Raw genomic sequence first — 14,143 nt, forward strand, 5'->3', positions numbered from 1 at the left:
TGTGTGCTGTGGAGGGTGGAGCTGGAGAAGTGACCCAGACCCTTGGAGGAGTTCAGATCATGAGTGGACCCCAGCCATTGGGTGGTTGGAATTTGGTTTTGCTTTGATTTTATTGTGGCTGTGCTCTGCTGTTTTCTTCTTGAAGTAAGAAAGTATTTAACTGGAGCCCACAGTTGAGAGATTCGAATTTTAAGACTTTGGATTTTAAGATACTGGCTATTTTAAGGGGACTAAAATTTTTAATGTGTTAGAATTTGTGAAGACTGTAGAACTTTTAAAGTTATTTATGTTTTTAATAGTGGTTTAATAGTGATGTGTTTGTGTGTCAAGTTAACATGGGGTCAGTTGTACTGACTGGTTTTGTCTATCAACTTGACACAAACTAGAGTCATCAGAGAGGAAGGAGCCTTAGTTGAGGAAATGCCTCCATGAGATCCGGCCGTAAGGCATTTTCTCAATTAGTGATCAATGGGAGAGGGCCCAGCCCATGGTGGGTGGTGCCATCCTGGGACTGGTGGTCCTGGATTCTGTAAGAAAGCAGACTAAGCAAGCCAGGGGAAGCAGGCCAGTAAGCAGTGCTCCTCCATTGCCTCTCTACCAGCTCCTGCCTCCAGGTTCCTGCCCTGCATGAGTTCCTGTCCTGATTTCCTCTGATGATGAAGTGTAAGCCAAATAAACCATTTGCTTCCATCTTGCTTTTTGGTTATGGTGTTTTAGTACAACAATAAAAGCCCTACTTAAGATATACCCTTTTTATTAATTTGGATCTTCTCTCTGTGTCTTTTGGTTCATTTGACTAAGATTTGGCAGTCTTATTAATTTTCTCTAAGTACCAACTTTTAATTTCATTGATTCTTTATATTTCTTTTGTTGTTTCTGTGTCAATGATTTTAGCTGTAAGTTTGGTTATTTCTTGCAATCTACTCTTTTTGGGTGTTATTTCTTCTTGTTCTAAAGCTTTTAGATGTGTTGATATACTACTAATATGAAATATCTTTCATTATTTGGTACTGTCTCCTAGTGCTATGAACTTGCCCTTTGGAGCCCATCTTCATTGTGTTCCGTAGGTTTGGGTGTGTTGTGCTTCTGTACTCAATTCTGAAAGCTTTTTACTTTTCTTCTTTTTTCTGTGTCAACCCATTTTTAATTCAGAAGTGAGTTCTTTAGTTTCCATGAGTTTGTAAGCTTTCTGTTGTTTCTATTTTTATTGATACCCAGCTTTAATCCATGATGATCAGATAGAATACAGAGTGTTATATCAGTTTTATTGCACCTGTTGAGACTTTTCTTTTATATCCAACTATGTAATTAGTTTTGGAGAAAGTTCCTTGAGCTGCTGAGAAGACGGTATATTCTTTTGTGTCTGTAAATGTATGGTAGGTTCATTGTTTTTGTTTGTTTGTTTTTTTATTTGTTTGTTGGTTTGTTTTGAGACAGGGTTTCTCTGTAGCTTTGGATCCTGTCCTGGAACTCACTTTGTAGATCAGATTGGCCTCAAACTCACAGAGATCCGTCTGCCTCTGCCTCCTGAGTGCTGGAATTAAAGGTGTGCGCCACCACTACCCAGCTTTTATGATGTTATTTTACTTCAGTGTTCCTCTGTTTAGTTTTTGTCTGGGTGACCTGTCTATTGGGAAGAGTGAGGTATTAAAGTTACCTTCTATCACAATGTGAGGATTAATGTAATTTTTGCCTTAGTAGTGTTTCTTTTATGAACTTGAGTGCCCTGTGTTCAGTGCATGATTGTTTAAGATTCTAATATACTCTTGGTTAATTTTTCATTTAATGTATGTGCCTTGTGCTTCCCTATTTTCTTGATTAGCTTTGTTTTGGAGTCTATTTTGTGAGATTAAAATGACTGTATCAGCTTGCTTCTTGGGTTCATTTGTTTAAAATGCCTTTTCCATCTTTTTACCCTGAGGTGACTATCTATCCTTGATGGGAAGGGGCTTTTTTTTGATACGGCAGAAAATGGATCCCGTTTTCTAATCTAATCTGTTAGTCTGCATCTTTTTGATTGGGGAATTGAGATTATTAGTATTGAGTATTATCAATGAGCTGTGTTAATTCCTATTATTTGTTGTGATGTGACTCCCCCACCATTTGATTTGCTGGTCTTGGACTATTTATTCACTCTATATTCAGTTTTCCTTCTAGTGTGTTCTATAGAGCCAGATTGGTAGATAGAAGTTTCTTAAATTTGATTTTATTGTGGAATATTTTTATTTCTCTTTGATTATGATTGATAATCTTGATGGGTATAGTAGTCTAAGTTGGCATCTGTGGTGTCTCAGACTTTGAAGAACATCCTTCCAGGCACTTCTGGCTTTTAGAGGCCCCACTGAGATATCAGGTATTATTCTAATGGGGTTGCCTTTACATGTGACTTGGTTTGTTTCCTTTGTATTCTTTAATATCTTTTCTGTGTTCTTACACATCTAGTGTTTTGATTATATTGTAAGGAATTCTTTTCTTGTTCTATTTATTTGGAGTTTTGTATGCTTCTTGTAACTTCATATGTACCTTTTTTTTTTTAACTTTTGTTGAGTCTTTGTGGATTTTACATCATGCATCCTGATCCCACTTACCTCCCCATCTCCTTGTGTTCACCTTCTGCCTTTGCTATTTCCTGCCCAAAACAAAACAAAATGAAAAGAAAATTAAAAAAAAAAAACAACCAACCAAACAAAAGAATCTTGTGGAAGCTATGGTGTGGCCCGGTGTCCATTGCTATGAGTCGTTGGTCTGACCCCAGACCTCTGGCTTCTGCAGCACTATTGACAATGATTGATAATGGGCTCTCACTGGGTCTCCTCTTGGATATCCTGTTGTCCTGTGTTGTGGAGACCCTGCTGTTTTGGATCTGTGGGTTTTTTCCCCTTCGCATGCTCCAGCAGTTCATAGATGAAGTGGGCTGGTCAGCCCTTCAGCTTTCCCTCATTATCCCTACCTGGGTGAGCCCCTTCAGCACTGCCTTGGCTAGCTCACCTAATGCAACCTGCAGCAAGGAACAGGGCCTGCTCTCTGCTCTCAAGTCCTCAGATCTGGCTGTCCACACTCACATCACCAGGGCCAGTTCTACTGTTTTGCCCAGGTGAAGTGCAGGGTGCTTTCTCCTAATTGCTGTAGGTGGGGGAACACAGTGGACAGAGAGCTCTTGCTCCCACACCCTCAGTGATGGTTCACCTGGGATCCTGACAACAGGGTCAGCTCTTGTGTGCTGCCCAGACAAGGTGCAGAGCCCACTCTCCTGTGTGCCACAGCGATTGAGGGGGCACGCCTAGTCCTCTCACTCCTGTGATCCCAGAGGCCAACTCTCTTGCCTGCAGGTAGCAAGGGGTGGAGGGGAAAGGGCATCTTTCCCTTACCTATGCCACCATATGTCAGATGGGTGGGGGTGGTTGTCGGGGTCAGCTCGTCCATCTCAAGTCCTCAGGGCCAATTAGGAACATTTTCTTCTGTGATTTTATTGAAAATATTTTCTGTTTCTTTGACCTCTTCTTCCTTTGTTTTTATTATTCATGGCGTCCATCTTTTTTTGTAGTGTCCCAGATTTCCTGGTTGTTTTGTGCCTGGAGTTTTTAGATTTATCATTCTTGACGGTTCTTGAAATCATCTTGACGGAGGTGATTTCTTCTGCCTTGTCTTCGACACCTGGGACCCCCTCTCTTCCTCTCCCATCTCTTGTGCTCTGTTGGTGAGGTTTAACTTTGAGGTTTTTGTTTGACTTCCAAATTTTTCATTTCCAGTTTTATTTCAGTTTGGGTTTTCTTTAGTGATTCTATTTCTTTAGAAAATTCTACACTCTTGTCTTGAATTGCTTTCATTTTTTCATTCAACTGCTTGTTTTCATAGTCTTCATTAAGAGATTTATTCACACCCCCTCTAAATGTAAGCATGCGTAATTGCATTTGAAGTCCGTGTCTTGTGCTTTAGCTACATTTCATTATTCAAGGCCTTCTGCAACGGGTTCGCTGGCCTCTACTGCAGACACATTGTCTCAGCTGTTGACACTGTATTCTTATGCTGGGATCTAGGCACCTGGAGCTAGGATGTGCAAGTTGTTGTTTGAGTCCACATCTGTTCTGTTTGTGCAGGTCTTCCTCTCTTTGGTTGCTGCTGTCATGTCTGAATCCTGGGCAAGTGTTGTGGCTGCGGTGACCCTGGCAGAGAGTGTTGTGTAGGTCAGCAGGTGACGTTAAAGGTGTGGCAATGACTAGAAGGGAAGTCTGAGAGTGGCTGTGGGAAAGGCCTACAGCAGCGCTTCTCACCCTTCCTAATGCTGCGACCCTTTAATACAGTCCCTCATGTTGTGCTGACCCCAACCATAAAATAATTTCGTTGCTACTTCATAACTGTAATTTGCTACTGTTATGAATAGTAATGTCTGACATGTAGGATATCTGATATGTGACTTGTGTAAAAGTAGTTCAGTTTTCCAAGGGCTCACGACCCCAGGTTGAGAACCGCTGAACTAGAGGTACAGGGTCTGTACCAAGAGATGGAGTCCTATAGCAATCAAGGTGCGTGGGGGGTGGGGTGGTTTCTACAAGCAAGCTGCTACAGGACTAAGAGTAAGTTTGAAGAGATTATGATAGGGAACAGGAAGGATGGCAAAAATCACATATCTAAGTCCCAGCCCCGAGTGGACACTGGGCATTCTTGGTCTAAAGTGTTTCTGGGGATAGGCATCTAATACAAAGGAATGGAAATGGGCTACAAGAGAAGACAGACTGGGATGAGAAAGATTTCCAGGGGGTCTTGGCTAAGCCTGCTGTGAGCTACACTGTCATGCAGTCAAATCGGGCTCTACTTTGACAGGATTCGTGGCTCAGTGACTTAATGGGAAATCCTTATTTCTTAAAGCAGAATTCATAGCCTTAGCTTTTACTTATTTGTTTGCTTAGAAAACTTGATAAAGTGTTTAAAGAGTCTTTTTCCAAAAGGTTTGCCTCGGTTCAGCAAGAAACCCCAAATAATTGAAGTCACGATGGCCTCGTAGTTCACAGACTTGTAGGGATTGAGCACACGTACTGCCAAAAGTGAACACGGAAGTATTTTTAGTCCACTTTGTTTTTACAAACTAGTTTTAATTGCATTTGACTTTTTAAAGATGATCTAAGTTTATTGTGTGTCATTTAATGATAAGTTCGTAATACTGTGCTCAGGTTTATTGCTGTGCATTAAACTGTACATCAGTGTTGGAAACCAGCCATTTTCAGTGAAAAAATGCCCTTCATTGTGTGGTTTCTGTTGTATATTTGAGTACTAGGAATATCTTTTTATGCAGACAGGCCTTAGACAAATACTCAGAATGTCAGTTTGGGTGCTTTTTGACCTAGTAATTCCTTCCACGTAAATTTTATGCTTACTAGATATTTTTTTGGAGCAGAGGTGTGTGTATGTAACTCTTGGGTTGTTGCAGACGTGGCTGGAAGCCATTGAGGAGCACTCTGCCTACAGCACTCACTACTGCTCTCAGGACCAGGTGACTGACGAGGAAGAGGAGGACGCTGTTTCTCCCATGGACCTGAAGGAGGCCTTAGAGGTGAGCAGACACTCTTCAACCTCTATACCTAACTCAATCATGGTTTCTGGAAAGTAAGATTTCTGACAATGGAAATAATATTGCCCTTTGTTTGGTTGCATTCTATTGATATACCTCTGCTATGATAGTACTATAAACTGTCTGGGTGAAGATGCTGTGATGTTACTGTTTTCATGTTAAATACATTTGTATGTGGAAACTACCTCCAGCAGGTGGGAAGTGTAGAGCCTGACATCTCCCTTTATGACTTCACCGCATATTTCAGAGTCTCAATAATGCACCCATGGTGACACATTTCTTGGTCGGTAGCTTCATTTAAAACTGCTTGCAGTATGTATTGGCCACTGCTTAGGGATAGGGTAAAGTATCAGGAATGAGTGGAGACATCCTTACCTGAAGACAATAGTACCTGTCCATTCCTGACAGTAGGTATCTTGTGGGGAGCAGGAGTTCGTCACTTTGCTGGCTCTCTCCTTTAAATGCACCGTGTTTATCATAAATGTTGGTAGATCTGGGAGACGTAGACCCACAAGGAGAAGCCTGTTTAAGTTTAAATAGTTATCTCAAGTACATAAATTTTCCTTCTAAATTTAACCATAAGAAAATTAAGTGGACTATTTAAAGAATTTGCGTGTTTCTAACTAAACACGTCTAATGACGTTAAGTTTACTAATATCTACAGAGTTTCCGTGACATAGGAATTTCTAATCTTAGATGAGCAAAGAATGTTAGGCTCCATCATTCCTAATTTTAATTTATTACAGAATATCAGAGAATTTGAACTCATCCATGCTTTGTGGAAGATATCTGCTAGACTATGTTAGAGATTGCTTTATCTGTACTGTTTTAAAGTGTAATATGTAATGTAATAGCCACAAACATAATTCTTAAACCAGACATTTTACAAAAGTAATATCCACCAGAATATTTAGAATTACATCAAAACTTAGAAAATAGGGGCTGGAGAGGGAGCTCAGAGGTTGAGAATACTTGCTGTTCTTGTAGTCTAGGTCCTAGTATTCATGCCTTGTAATGCCAGCTCTAGGGAATCCAGCGCCCTCTCCTGGCTTCTGTTGGTATCTACACACAGACACACACAGACACACACAGACACACACAGACACACACAGACACACAGACACACACACACACACAGACACACACACACACAGACACACACACACAAAGACTGACCTACACATAAATAAAAATAAATCTTTAAAAAAGACATTTAAAAAATAGTGATTTAGATACCTAACTGAATGTTAAGTAAAGCTTTAAAAATTATGCTAGATGTTTTAAAATTTGATAAGTAAAAGAAAAGTTAGGCAAGGAGAAAGACTTCCTATATATTTGCCTTCTATATGAGTGATAAAATGTATATGAATTTACAAAGCAGGCAGTGTCTTCTAGGATTATGATAATTTGAAACATTTTAAATGGGAACTATAAGTAAATAAAAACCTAGTAGTTTCCTTGTCACTAAGATACATGCTTAAAGACAAATTTTTAGAAATACATTTTCAAATTTTCAAGCAGGTTTTCAGTTAAGCATACATTGTATTTTATTCCCTTTTAAATATTTTTTCTCTTGACCTCAAACCATCAAGTTTTTCCCTTAAGCTCTATGTGTAGTGCATGTCTGAAGTCAGTGAGAGTTTAGCAGTGTGAATGTGGTCGGGTTTTGTAGATGACAGATATCTCTGCGCAGTGTACTTTGGATAGTAACTCGGGGAGTTCTGATTCTTGGTGTCTGGGCCCCATGTCAGAGTGTGTCAGAGAACAGCTTAGGAGAGGAAGTCAAGCTCCAGATTGGTTTGCAATGCCCAGTGCAATTGATACCAACCACACATAGCTCTTCACATTTCAAAAGTACACTAAGATTTCACTAACTCACTTTGGCTTTTTTTTGAAATAGTGTCTTGCTTTGTAGCCCAGGCTGGCCTTGAGCTGGCCTTGGCTTTGCTTTCTGAGTGCTCAATTACAGGCATAGCTGTTATACCTGGCTCAGTTCCTCATTTTAATCCAAAACATCTCAAGTGCTCAGGGTTCAGGCAAGCAGAGAATATTTCTGTAATCATCAGAAGTCCCAATGAACAGCAATGAATGGACTCACAGATATCCCGGGTGATGCTAGCCAAGTGAGGGTGTGTTTGTTGATGACATCTTAATTCTTTAGGATCTCAACTATATTTATGATATACAAAATAATTGACAGAGAATTCTAAATTTAAACCAAATGATGGAATTAAGTGGGTTTATTTAACTTATTTAGTTAAGTCATTCTTAACTAAAATAAATTAGCAGAAAGATGCATGTGCACAAACCGAGGGCCTAGCAGACAGCACACCACACAATGTGGCGCACTCCATGTACTGATGGGCTTCAGGTGCAGAGCCTGCAAACAGGCTGGTGCACACCTGTCCTCCCGGCACTCAGGAGGCGGGGCTGGTGCACACCTGTCCTCCCGGCACTCAGGAGGCAGAGGCAGCAGCATTGCCTGAGCTTGACGGCAGCCTGGGCCTCTGTGACTTTCAGGCCAGCCAGGGTTACATTTAGACCCTGCTTCAAAAACAAACAAACAAAAATCTGAAACAAAAGAAAGCTACTGCTTGGTGGAAAAGAAAGCTGGACAGAAGGGTGTACACACACACACTTAGGTTGGTGTAGAACAGCCCTGGAAAGAGGAGAAAATAGAAGTTGTTACTTTTGGACAGGAAATGGCAAAGCAGGGTTAGGGATGGCAGTCAAGTGTATGAGGGAGAATTACCTTTCCTTCCAGATCATTTTAGCTTTTATTTTTATGTGAATATTTGTTACAGCATAAAACATAAAGATAGTTGCAGGGCCAGGCTAAGTCGCCAGGCAACAGAAAAATAAAGCTTGCTTCATGTGAGAGCAAACAGAGCCTGGAGGTGGCCTTGAGGTAGATGTGGCTGAAGTTAAAAGCTCACAGGCGACCACTGAGTACCACTCTCTATAGTGTGATTTTCTGCAAACATTAGGACCAACGATCTTGAACCTTGTGTGACTCCTTCACCTGTCAAGATGCAGACCTTGCCCATCACCTCACGGAGCTCCCTGGGTCCTGTCTCAGGGCGTTGACGTTGAGCAGTACTGTTAGATGCACTGCCGATTTCCTGCTCTCAAGTTGCATGGGGACATAGCTGTGTGGTCCGTAGTGTAGTGTATATTAGTAGTTACTTTTTATTGCTAAATACGAAGTACTGTGCTTCTGTTCTTAATCAAGTTTGGATTTCCTAGCAGATATCTTAGATGTAGAGCCTTCCTACCCATCCCACTGTTCTCTTGCCCACTCCCCTGATGCAGCTTTAAGTGACACTCCTAGTCAGGACAAGGTAGATGGACATCATCTTCAGTCAGTGAAAGTGACAGCTAAAGTGTGGACAGAAGTTGGTACAGGAGATGCATGTTGTAGCGGGCTGTTCACTGTAGGAGCTGTCTGGTGCACCGGGCTTCTGTGTTCATGGGCGTCACCCCTGTTGTATAGGCACTCTGCACAGATGACTTGGGCATATTGTTAAAAATACTGTCAGATGTTAATATTAGGATAATGTTTACAGTGGGACTTCACTTACATAATGAATAAATCAAATTTAAAACTTCAGTTTCCCCGGCATAAGGTTAGTGGTCTAGTACTCAACAATGAGGCACCAGACCAGATATCACAAAGTATCCACAAACAGTACTTTTGTGAGACATAGTCATCTCAGGCTGGACAAGAATTCTTGGTACTATGGCCTCAACTTCTTCCTCAGGACCAGGATTGACAGGTGTTTAGTTACTGCCTAACCCAGAAAATTGTTTTTGCTTTTTATAGCTATGAGTGGGGGTGATAGCAAATTAGAGAATGTGCTTCATTTTATTAAAACTTCTATCTTCTCTCAGTGTCAGCCAGGAGTTATGTTAATGCTGATGTTCATGGACTCTTCTTTAGCTAATGTTTATGTCCCTTCCAAGCCATTGAGCAAAGACGCATTTTAAAAAAGCTTTGACATACCACCTTGATCCATGGTGATGGAGTAGACTGAGGGGCACCTGGATCCACAGGGACAGGAAGTGAGGAGTAGATGGAATGGGAAATCTGCTTGCCACCTGGTACCATGATGGTTGGTGATGTCTGGGCTGCTGCCAAGGGCCATATGGGATCCCTGGTCCTCCAGTAGTCATGGTTTGTGTTTATATCCATGACTCCTGGTGCCATTGAATGTTATGCTGATTCCAGTGGCCTGGACCACTTCCTTCATCCTTGTTTGGGTCCATGATTCATCCTGCTGCTGGGGCCATACTGATTGGGGCAGCCTTTGTTGCTCCCAGTACTATGAAGGCAACCAGGCCTGGGCTGCTGCCACGGACCATGTCTGGGACCATGATCCCACCACAGCCAAGGTCTATGTTAACCCCCATGTGTCAGGGGAACAGTGAAAGGCCACAGGAAACCTGAGGTCTGAGCCACAACCTATAGCCAGGTTGGTGTACAGGGCCACACCTCTACCTAGTTGCTGGGGCTACCACTTGGAGTTAGGATGCTGACCAGGCCAAGCTGCTGCTTGAGGCCATGTCTGGGTCCATGACCCAGCTGCAGACAGATTCTGTTGAAGTCTGTGGCCCAGGTTGCTACTAGGGCCAATACAGAGGCCTGGGATCTGGACCAGAGACTGTAGCTCTGGTTGTTATCTGAGGGCAACGTCACAGCAAGGGCCATACAGATATAAGTTGACGGCTCTGCCACCCAGGGTCATGGCATCATCTGGGCCCAGGGTCTGGATTGACATATGGGGCACCTGTTGCCACCAAGAGTCATGAGAATGCCCAGGGTCAGATCAGCCACCTGAGTGCAGGTTAGTGTCCAAGGGCCAGGAAGCATCCAGATCTGAGTGGCCTGCTCTGCTACAAAGGTCATGATGATGTCCGGATCAGAGCTATAACTGAGGGCCACGTCAGGGTTCATGGCCCTACTACAGCTAGGGTCTGTGCTGATATCCAGTGCATCTCTTACCATTGATGGCTGTGCAGACACCAGAGATCAAGGGCCATGTTGGTGTCTTAGGTCCATACTGCCACTGGGGCAGTCAGTGGTGACATCCAGACCCAGCCATTGTTGAGAACCATGTCTGAATCCATGGTTCTACCATGGCTGGGGTCTGTGCTGAAGTCTGGGTCCTGCATTGCCACCAAAGGTTACATAGAGGCCCAAGGATAGGGCCACAACCATTCCCACCTGAGTGACCAGTCCCTCCACCCAGAGCCAGGATGTCTACTAGGCCCAAGCTACTGCTAAGGCCTATTTCTGGGTCCATGGTCCAGCTACAGCTGGGGTCTGTGTGGATGTCTGTGGCCCGTGCCATCTCAGGAGGCCCTAGGAACCATGCGAGATGAAATCAAAGGGCCATGCTGAGTCAACCACACCCTTTGCTAGCCCTGAGAACTGTCCCCTGCATGCTGGAGAGATGGCCCCCACACCTCAGGCCAGGGTGAACCGACCCTGAGGGCATGCATTTAGGGGAACTGACTCCACCTACTTGACCAAATAGGTGGCTCTAGGGGCCTAGAGTGACCAGCTTGGCTACCACCCAGGCCCACAGCCCGGTCTTTGATTGACCCACCCTAGCATCTACCCCATCTAGGACCTTCTGGAACTGGGAAAGAGACTGGGCCTGTGGAATGATACCCCCAAGCTCTCCAAGACTAGTGACAGCCATGGGGTATCCCAGAGGATTCCCGTTAGACTCCAGTGACTTACTGTAAGGAACATTTGACAGTAAAACTAACGAGACAAAGAGGTATCCTATGCAGCACACTGAAGCCTCCATTCCCACCAGGATGAATGAAGAGGTGTTGGAGAAACAGGAAAGATTTTCTTGTTGTGGGTTTTATTTTTGATTGCTTACTTTGATCTGTTTCCTTTTGTGTGTGGGGTGTGGCAGGGATGAGGGGAGAACAGAGTGGGGAGGTTGGATGGGGGGAAACCAGGAGTTGAACGGAATTGGGTGCATGGTGTGCAACTTCCAAAAAGTAAATAAAGAAGTTTTTTTTCGTTTTGTTTTGTTTTTTAAAAAAGCTTTGATGTAAATATGCTAAGTGAAGAGGCATGTGACTCCACATTTTACAGATGGCACTGTGGGGTGGTGAGGTCCTAGTGTAACCCAGGAGGTGCACTATGACTTCACATTTACAGATGGCACTGTGTGTGGGGGTGGTGAGGTCCTAGTGTAACCCAGGAGGTGCACTATGACTTCACATTTACAGATGGCACTGTGGGGGTGGTGAGGTCCTAGTGTAACCCGGGGGCTGTGTTTAGCATCAGATCACGAGTCTGCAGCTGGAGCCCATGCTTCCTTAGACGGCTTGCACCGTGGAAAGGAAATGAGAAAGCAGGTGGCACTGACTTGGCCATGAGCAGGAATAATAACGTGCACAGTGCAAGAATGCCTTCTATTAATAAGTCAAGAGTAATGCATTTAGTTGCAGTGTTTCTGGAGTGACTTCCCATCTTTCAACCTGAATTCACAGGCACTGCCTGAAAAAATGAGCAGCAAACCAGGTCTCTCTTTATAGGGCTTTAAATTACAGAGTATAAGCATTCCTTTCTTGATAAATAAGTGAACATGTGTTATATTTAGATGTCATTAGGAGTCTCAAAACACATTGAAAGGAGAATACTGCCTGTCACTAATGTGGTCCCATGAATAATTCTGCGGTTGGGTTGAGCTTTATGAGCGCTAAAACATTTATACAGTGGAATAGGAGAAAAGGGCGCTCACCTGTGTCACCTTGTGCACAGCTACACTAGTTTAATTTTAAATAGGCAAATGTTTTGTGTTTGGCCAGTTGAGGTTACGAATACAGGGTAAGGAAGCTGAGCCCTCTACTCTGCCCACAGTAGTGATTCTTATATTTACAAGTCCTGGTTCGCAGAATAAATATTTTCAAATACCACAGCCAAGCAATTCCAGTACGATTTTCTTGCTTATTCCTCCTGCTGTATAAAACCAGCTTAGAATCGACAGTGATTTGCACTGTGCTCTTTGAATCTGCTCACGGCTGGGATGTGAGTTAGAGGACGAATTTTCACATTCACGTTTGGCTTCTAGGGATCTTACTGTGGAACATTTAAAATTTCAAGGAAGATTGTACTTCATAATTGACTTTACCTTATTTTCCTGAGCTTTAAATGTATCCTTAAGAAATGCATTTTATAATTTTTTGGGAAATTATTCATATCTAGCAAATCAAAGAATTTAGCTTCACATATGCATGGTGTAATGAGAGAGTATTGTGATTTCATGCAGTTGTATAGTGTCTATTTATGTATCTGAATTGAAAGTTTTGATAGAAACATTAATTCATAAATAATTTTGAAAATTCTTTATTGGTTTGTTTTAATTTTGCCCCTTTTTTTTCTTTCAGAGAACACAAACATGTCAACAGAGACTAGATAAGGAAATTTACAACTTTCTCAAGATGATTAAGGAGTATGATGTGGCCAAAGGTAAGAAGAGAGAGACAAGGTGAATTACTCTAGACCCTCACTCTTGACCCTCTTTCAATTTTTGTGACTGCACATTTTAGAGTTTGTGTGTCTGTGCGTGTGCGTGCGTGCGTGTGTGTGTGTGTGTGCCATAGCATGTGTGTGAAGGACAGAGGACAACTTATAGGAGTCAGTTCTTTCCTTACTTCAAGTGAGTCTGGGGGAATGGCACTCGAGTTGTCAGGATTGGCCACAGGTACCTTTGTTCACTGCGGCCTCTGATCACAGTGCCATCTCACCAGCTCCCATTTCTCATTTTGATAACACTGCTTTGAAAAATATTAGATTGCTGCTGTCTTTTGAGCCTGTGCTGGTGTATTCCTCCACACCCATTCTTACATGCCTTGTGGAGCAAATTCCATTACCGAGACCTGCTTTGACTTGGACCTCTGATGGAGTCAGCAAACAGGAGGGCCTCTCAAGGGATGGGTGGAGAGGATGGGAGAAGTAGATCAGAGGTTTATCTCTGCTCCCTTTATAACAGGATCAAATGGGTTTGCATCTTGGTGAGTGCACAGACCCATATAGCACAGCCAGAGTAGAGATTCATGCTTGAGTAAGGAGAGCACTAGCACTGTTTATCAGGAGAGCCACACATGCTCCTATAGGGATGCATGGGTGGGGTGGGCACATTTCTGAGCATGCTCTGTTTATGTTTGCGTTTCTGTTTTACATGCTTAGTGCAGAGAGAAAAGCTGGGAGATCCGTGTCTGCTGTGGGCAGAGACTCTGGCATTGCGAGCCAAGTTTCTCCAGGTCACGTGGAAGAATGAGCCAGAGTGGTGTAGTGGTCACAGCTGTTTCGTGGGCTTCTTTAAACTGCCTTAGCTGACATAAAGGAACCAACGTGGAAAGCCTGTTCCCAGTCTTTGAAAGGGCAGCTAACTCTTGGGTCCACAGAACATCACTTCCCTGGACTGTATCCTCATTTGAGATCTTTAATGGTGTGTGTTTTCACTGCTTCCTGCTAGGGTGCCCCTTCAAAGTAACCCTTTGTATCCCTGTTGAGGTTACAAAGGTTCTCTATCCTGGCTGATGTTTTGA

At 43.0% G+C, this 14,143-nt stretch overlaps 1 protein-coding gene across 5 annotated transcripts in view; it reads left to right on the forward strand.

Moving 5' to 3' along the window:
• The window catches only part of Osbpl1a (oxysterol binding protein like 1A), a 177,718-nt gene that overhangs the window by 58,269 nt on the left and 105,306 nt on the right, over nucleotides 1-14,143 (forward strand). For 4 of the 5 annotated variants that reach the window (XM_048447930.3, XM_048447932.3, XM_048447933.3 and 1 more), the window contains exons 13-14: nucleotides 5,426-5,548; nucleotides 12,980-13,061. In XM_048447930.3, coding sequence (XP_048303887.3) covers nucleotides 5,426-5,548; nucleotides 12,980-13,061 — 205 coding nt within the window. Of the gene's footprint in view, nucleotides 1-5,425; nucleotides 5,549-5,874; nucleotides 5,974-12,979; nucleotides 13,062-14,143 lie in introns of those variants that run through there. The other variant, XM_048447937.3, reaches the window with a different exon arrangement.

This window comes from Myodes glareolus, chromosome 13, assembly GCF_982192425.1.
Source record: "Myodes glareolus chromosome 13, mMyoGla1.1, whole genome shotgun sequence".
NCBI lineage: Eukaryota > Metazoa > Chordata > Mammalia > Rodentia > Cricetidae > Myodes > Myodes glareolus.